General features: G+C 21.6%; 2 protein-coding genes across 2 annotated transcripts in view, besides 1 other annotated feature; both read left to right on the forward strand.

The window, feature by feature from the left end:
• Positions 1 to 298: 298 nt before the first annotated feature.
• Positions 299 to 1,570, forward strand: EHI_134350 (F-box/WD domain containing protein; the record flags this gene model as incomplete). The annotated part of the gene is made up of 1 exon (XM_650527.2): positions 299 to 1,570. One exon carries the CDS (start codon positions 299 to 301, stop codon positions 1,568 to 1,570), a length of 1,272 nt encoding a protein of 423 aa, XP_655619.2.
• A 2,026-nt stretch (positions 1,571 to 3,596) lies between these two features.
• Positions 3,597 to 4,629: a repeat region.
• Positions 4,630 to 7,188: 2,559 nt separating this feature from the next.
• The window catches only part of EHI_134360 (ribonuclease H2 subunit A, putative), a gene marked incomplete at both ends in the record, with an annotated part of 1,132 nt that continues 448 nt past the window's right edge, over positions 7,189 to 7,872 (forward strand). Inside the window, 2 exons of the mRNA XM_001913601.1 lie at positions 7,189 to 7,786; positions 7,854 to 7,872. The exon at positions 7,854 to 7,872 is cut by the window's right edge and continues 448 nt beyond it. Coding sequence (XP_001913636.1) covers positions 7,189 to 7,786; positions 7,854 to 7,872 — 617 coding nt within the window. The remainder of the gene's footprint in view (positions 7,787 to 7,853) is intronic.

The following is a 7,872-nucleotide window of genomic DNA, read 5'->3' on the forward strand; positions in this document are numbered from 1 at the left end:
GAATTATTGTTTGAAACAAACAATATCAACCCAACAAATCAAAACGTTATTATTTATTATGAAAACGAAAAAAACTCAAAATGGAGATAATACAACACAACATCATTTAGTAATTCTATTCATTTTATTTCACAGATGAGTTACTCAAGTATTGATAAGTCTAGAAAGGTTTAGAAATGTTCCAAGACTCAATAACACAAAATAGAAGTTAATATGAATTTTGTCATAATTTAATGAGAGAATAAAGAAAGGTAATAGGAAGAACTATAATTTGGTAAGACAAAAGAATCATAAGACAATGGACTCCTTAAATTCTTCAATACTTCTAGATGTGAGCGAATTATTATCTACTATTTCTGCAAACATTTTATTGGATCTTCCAGTATTTTGTGAAGATACAACAGAACCATACTTTAGAGCACCAGCATCATTTCTGCCAATTAGAGAACGAAGAGAAGAAACGCTTCAAAATAGTGTTCCACTTTTACAATTACCAGGATCAATAATAAGAGAAATACTAAAAACACTTGATGCAGAAGATGCAGTATCATTAGGAAGAAGTTGTAGACAATTACATGGGATTGTCTTTGGAGTAGAAGGTGAAAAGTATTGGGAAGACAAAGTTCAAGAGATTAAACCATCTATTAGTCTTTTTCAAAATAATAGAAAGGCAGCAGAAATATTTAGACGATGTGCTACAATGAGAAAACATTGGAGACAAGCACAATACACACAACATACAATTGAAGGACATATGAGTTTAATTAAATGTATTGAGATAGAAGAAAAGAAAGGAATATTAGTAACAGGATCAAGTGATAAGAAAGTCAAAATCTGGAAGATTAATGAAAAGACATTGATTAATGAAAAGGTATTTAGTGGACAAAATTGTGGAATTGTAGGATTATCATTAAATAATGATAATATTAGAATTGGATATAAAAATGGAGTTATTAAAGATATAAATATTGTTTCAGGAACTGCACATGAAGTTGTTACTGGGTTTCAAGTTAATGGATTTACTTTTAATGAACAATTAGTCCTTGGATATGAAAGAACTGTAACTTTATTAGACCCAAATAAATTAGAAATAATAGGTGAATATCGTCAACATAAAAGACCAATTACATATTCTAAATTATTTAATTCTCAAATTGGAGTATCATCTTCATTTGATAAAACTGTAGAATTTTGGGATATAAGAAATTTACAACAAACAGCAATTAGATTAAAAGGACATCATGCAGGTGTAAATCATTTTGATTTTATTGAAGATAAAATAATAACATGTTCTAATGATAAAAGTATAATGGTATGGGATTATAGAAAACCTGAATTTCCTTTAAAAACATTACAAAATCATACAGGTGAAGTAATTTTTATTAAACATGAAAATGATAAAATTATTTCTTCTTCTAAAGATATGACTTTGTCTTTAATTGACTCTCAAAATTTTAGTCTTATTAATACTATAAATACACATTCAGTTGTTTCTTCTTTTACTTATGACGATAGGTATTTATTTTGTGGTTGTTCTTCAGGAGAATTAATGTTATTTGATTTTTCTTAAAAAGTTGTTTTTGTTTCTTTTTTTTTGTTTTTATAATTTTGTTTTTAATAACAAATAATTATTGATGAAATAAATTTATAATACCAACAAAAGAAGCAAAAAATATTGTATTTAATTCTCCATTCTCTTTCATACTCTTTCTACATCTTTCAACTCTTCTTCTTGTCATTTCTCTATTATATTTAATTTGAAATGAACTATTCAATTTAAGACTTTTTTGTTTGTAAACTTCTTTCTTTTTTCTTAAATATTTTAGATAATTCTTCTTTGTTGATACTTTTTCTTTTATTCTACTTTATGACAATGGATCAAATGGAACATTATTAATAAAGGAAAAGATACTATATTCGATGGAATTGGTTTAGATAGATTAAGTTCATTTCAATTGGAATTAAAGTTCATTTTGATAAATTAACAATCAACTATTTCGATTCAAAAAGAAACTAAAAGTAACACACCAAATAAAAGTATTCAGACAAAATATCAGAGGAGATTATGTTTATTTGTTGTTAATGCTTGTAAGATGTTGTATCAACACATTTTTATATTTTCTTTTGATGAGAAATACACACTTCTTAGAGATTCTTTTTCAATGCAAAGAATATCAAATTATTTTGTCTGTGTTATTAAGTAATGTTCTTGACTCATTGAATGAAAATCAAACAAAACATAGAAAATCAACAACATAGAAGAGAATGAGTAATAATAAATTGAATAACAATATGAATGATAAAAGAAATGCAATGTAAATGAATTGAAAAAAAGATGAAACGAAAAATGAATAAGAAAAATAAGAAGAAAGTATAATAATAAAGACAATAACAATAAGAAACATAAAATAGTAATAAGAAAAATAAAATAAAATAAGAAGTAAAATGAAGAGAATAAGAAGAGTAAATAAAAATGAAAGAAAAAGATAATATAGAATAAGAAGTATATTGAAAAAAAAGAAAAAAAAGAAGGTTAAATCAGTGATTAAAGAAAAAAGAAGAAAGAAATAAGGAATATAAAGAAAAGAAATGAATAAAGAGATATTCAATTTTAAGAATAATAAATATGAAAATCAAATAACATAAAAATAAATAAATAATGAATAAATAATTTAATACATTTTATTTGATTGGTATTTTATTATTTTGTTTCATTTATTGATTATGGATAATTAGACTTTATTATTAACAATAACATATTATTTTGGAAGATATTTTGAATTTATGAATGTTTTTGTTATTAAAATAAATAAGAATATAAAGAAATAATAAGAAATAAAAAATATAATGGGAAGCACAAAGAGTCTAGTAGTAGAAATCCATCTTCCAAGGTGGATATCCAGGTTCGATTCCTGGATAGTGCATCTTTTATTTTATATTATCCATTTTTAAATATTTAGAATTTGTTTTATTATGTTTCATTTTGTTTTTATGATAAATACATTTTATATTTCTAATCAGTAATTATTTCAATTTATCTCTTTTCTTATTAATCAATTTTCATCATTATATTCTATTTTATTTATTATGTCTTATTATTTGATTTTCATAATTTTAATATTTATCATATTGTTCAAATGATTTAATAAATGGTATGAATATTATTTGATTGAATATATAGATTTTATATTCTTTATTTCTACTTATTTTATCAAGAGTGTGGTATTATCTTTTATTTCTATTATATTCATTTATTATTCAATAGTCAATTTATTCTTATTTATTTATATTTTGAATATATTCAATATTATAGAATATAATTATTTGTTATTTGTTATTTCGTATTTTATTTCTATTGTTTTATTATATTTATAATTCTTGTTAGTTCTCATTCATTTTATCATTTCTATTATACTATATGATACTTACAATTATATATCAATATTAATTCATAATTTAGAATAATTATTATCACTTTAATATTCTTACAATATCTTATTATTTATTCAACATACTTCATTTTTATTACTTTTTATATTTTATACAATTTTATTCTCTTGTTTTAATTATTTATAAAATTCAATAGAAACAAAGATTGAATGAAGTATTAATAAGTGTGATTAATGAATATGTTAATGAAATAATTAGAACAGTGATGCACTATTGTACCAGAGAAAGTGAAATTGGAAATAACATAATAGATGGTATGGCAACAAATGAATATGGAATAGAATTAAAAAACATCAATTCATAAAATAAATGAAACAAAAATAGAAGAAATAATAAATGAAATTATTGAAAATAAAAAAGAAAAAGAAGTAGTAGTAGAAATAAAAAATTATTGACCGACCAATACATCAAAAATGGAAGTGTCATCAAATACGTGGATATTTTAGAAGATGGTTTGAGTCAAAAGGAGTAGATAAAACTACTACAGTGAAAGCATTGAAATCAATCAATATTAAGAAAAATGCATTTCTTCAATTAACTAAAATGCAAGATGGTGCAATATTTTGTGGGTATAAAAAAGCAAAAATAATGAAAAATGAAAGATTAAAATACTCAACACTTTGTAAAGACAAGATTACAACAGTAGAACACATTCTACTATCTTGTATTGGTTATAATAAATCACAAATAGAAAAACATGACAATATTGGCATTATAATATTGATTAATAAGAAAATACACTGGAAATAATCAATATAAAACCCCATATGAAACAATATTCCAATATAAAGACATCACAATGATATTGAACAAACAAATAATGCATAAAAGTGAATGACAATACCACAAAATACCAGACATATATGTATTAGATAAAAAGAATCAAACTGGTGTATTATTTGATATGACTATTGTGGCTGATCACAATATTAATTGAGAATAAATGAAGAAATGAATATGTATAATGAATTAAAGAATATGCTAATGAAAATAGAAAAATTAAAAGATGTCAAAATAATTCCAGTAGTAATTTCAATAAATGGATTAGTAAATAAAGAAAGTAATAGATTAATCAAAGAATTAAAAATTGACATTGACATCGAGAAAGAAGCTAAAAACATTGTCATAAAAAAATATGACAGATGTCATTGAATACTGCCTTTATCTCAATTCAACATATGTAATATGTATTATAGAAGAATGTTCATGACTGATATTTATTTAATTTCAAATAAGCGCAAAAGCTAAATAACTAAGAGTCTCAGTTAAATGTTTTATAGCAACAAATTCCGGGTAGTCAATACACTCCAATTTCATCACCATTTATATTGATTGCATAAAATAAAAGTTGTAATAATTTGACTATACTTATATCATTCACGTTGCTCTTTAAAACGGCAACGAAAAAAAGCAAATAATTGAAAAAGAAGAGAATGAATGATATAAAAGAATAAAAAGAAAGTAAAAAGTAGAAGAAGATGAAGAAAGAATAAAAGTAGAAAGGAGAGAATATAAAAAGAAAGAAGATAAAGTGTAATAAAACAAAAGAGATATTAAAAGAAGAAAAGAATGAAAAAAAAATCAAGGATGCAAATTTTATTATAACAAATAAAAAAAGTGCAAAATTTAATGATGCAAAATTTAATGATGCAAAATATTTAGCAACATATTTTATTGATGCAAAATATTTTGAAATAAAAATAATTCATCATTTGATATTAATATTATATTTGATAATAAATTATATTATATATTAAATACATCATATTTCTTTATTATTTATCTTTCTTTTCTTTTTATTATTTCATATATTACATTATTATTCATTCATTCATTTATATTTCATTTATTAAATAAAATGAAAATGAAATTGTAAAATATCAATTAAATATTCATGAATAATAATTTATTAATATTTAATAATTGAAATAATAAATAATAAAGTAACAATAATGATATATTCAATATATTCTTTATTTTATTTGTTCAATATTAGATTATTCTATTTCATTGTCATTTCATTGTCTTCATTATTTTATTTCATTATTTCATATTCATTTATTATTTTTTAAAATCAAATAAACAATAATATTGATATTCATTCATCATATTCATTTAATATAATAAATATACACAACATTTCACAATAAATAATGAATATTTAACATTGAAAATATTGATTACATTCAATATTTTATTCAACATAAAATCAATAAAACATATATTTTGATAATACACAAATGAAATAATAAAGAAATATACAATACTCAAGAATTAATAAAAAAGAAATAAAAAGAATAAATGAATATAAAATTGATAAATAATAGAAGAAAGAAATAGAAACAACAACGAAAAACAAATAATATAAAAAGAATATAAATATATAAAAGAATAAAAAGAAAGTAGAAGAAGAATATAAAAATAATAAATCACAAAGATGTAATAAAATATGAAAAGAAGAAATAAAAAGTGTATTTTTAATGTAAAAATTAGAAATATGAAATAAAAGTGTCTAATTTAATGATGTAAAATGATTAATATTATTTTATTATTGAAAAATATTTTACTCTTTTTATGTTTATTATTTATATGTATAACTTCATCATGATGTTTATTATATATTCAATCATATGTGTTATGTTATTATAACATGTAACATGTGATAAAATATAAATGAAAATGATATGAATATATTATATAGAATATAAAAAACAAAAGAATAATAAGAATAAATGATAAATAAATATAGAAATGATAATCAATGATATAATAATAAAATCAAAATATAAAAGATAAAATTAATATTAATATAAAACAAAAGAGAATAAATATAAAATGAAAGTACATATAAAAATGATAATAATATAAAAGATGAATAAACAAATATTCAAATACATCTAAATATAAAAGAATAACAATAAGAAAATCTAAATAATATAAACATAAAAAACATAAAATAAGAATAATAAGAATAATATAATAATATATAGATAATAAGAAGAATATAATGATATAAATAATATAAACAGAGAAATAAATATAAAAATAAATATAAAAATAACATATAAATAAAAGAATAAAAACAATTAAATATGATTCATCAAATCATCTATTTCATTAATATTTCATACAAAATGAATAGAAATGATTATAAAATATAAACATAAATATTTACATATTCTGTATTTATCATATTTTTATTTTTTATTTTAGGAGCAAAATATAATAAATGGAAAATTCTATGGATGCAAATTTTTTTGCATCTTTTTCTTTTTTGTAAATTATTTAGATGCATTTTTTTCTTTGCTAATTTTCGTACCTGTTACCTATTATTTAACATTTAATCAATAATTTCTTATAAACTTACAAATTTATCTAAAGTGTGTAGGTTATTTATGTTATGAACAAATACCTTAGTTTATAAAATGTATTACAACCATGGCTCATTGTTGTTTATCAAATACCATTAATTTTTATGTTAAAAGTACTTTCCAAAATCACAAAAACTTCTGTTTCTTTCTTAACTTCAACCGCAATGTCTTGTTGATATACTAGTTTAGAATACAGAAGTTTTTGATTACATAAAAAACGAAGCATGTGCTACCGAATCAAAAAAAAAGTATGAACAAAATGAATTGCTGTGAATTGAATTTTTTTAATAGGAATAGTTTTTTTACTAATATAAAAGAGTAATTTAATCTTCTCATTAAGAGAAATAAAAAAAAACTAAAATTGAAAATGCTTTGTCCACTATTTCAAAATGTTCAAACAGAAGGAGAAATTACGATTGGAATAGACGAAGCAGGAAGAGGACCTGTTTTAGGACCAATGGTATATAGTGCATTTTTTACTACTAATACAGAAGTTATAAGTACCATGGGGTTTCATGACTCTAAAATTTTATCCCGAACGATGAGAGAGAAGTTATTTACTGATATAAAAGAAAGTGGGGTGTGTGGATTTTCAACACGAATTCTCACTCCAAGTTATATCAGTCAGATGATGTGTGGTCCTCAAAAGGTTTCATTAAATGAAATAGCATTTAGTGCAGTTAGAGATATTATCCATCAAATCATCAGAACAAGTCAGCGTAAAATTGTACATATTTATTGTGATACTGTTGGACCTTCTAAAAAATATCAAGCGATGATTGCAAATGAATTTAAGGAAGTTAAATTAAGTCAAATTACTGTTTGTCCAAAAGCTGATGGATTATATCCAGTTGTTAGTGCAGCAAGTATTTGTGCTAAAGTAACAAGAGATACTTGTCTTGATAATTGGATTTATGAAGAAACAAATATTCAAACAAGACAGGTTGGTTGTGGATATCCAAGTGGTTTGTTATTTTTCAGTGTTTAAAAAAATGGTTAGTAATATATAATTAATATATAACTAATTGATAGATGTAGATACAATAAAATG

This window comes from Entamoeba histolytica, genomic scaffold (genome assembly GCF_000208925.1).
Source record: "Entamoeba histolytica HM-1:IMSS scf_1104750518367 genomic scaffold, whole genome shotgun sequence".
NCBI lineage: Eukaryota > Evosea > Mastigamoebida > Endamoebidae > Entamoeba > Entamoeba histolytica.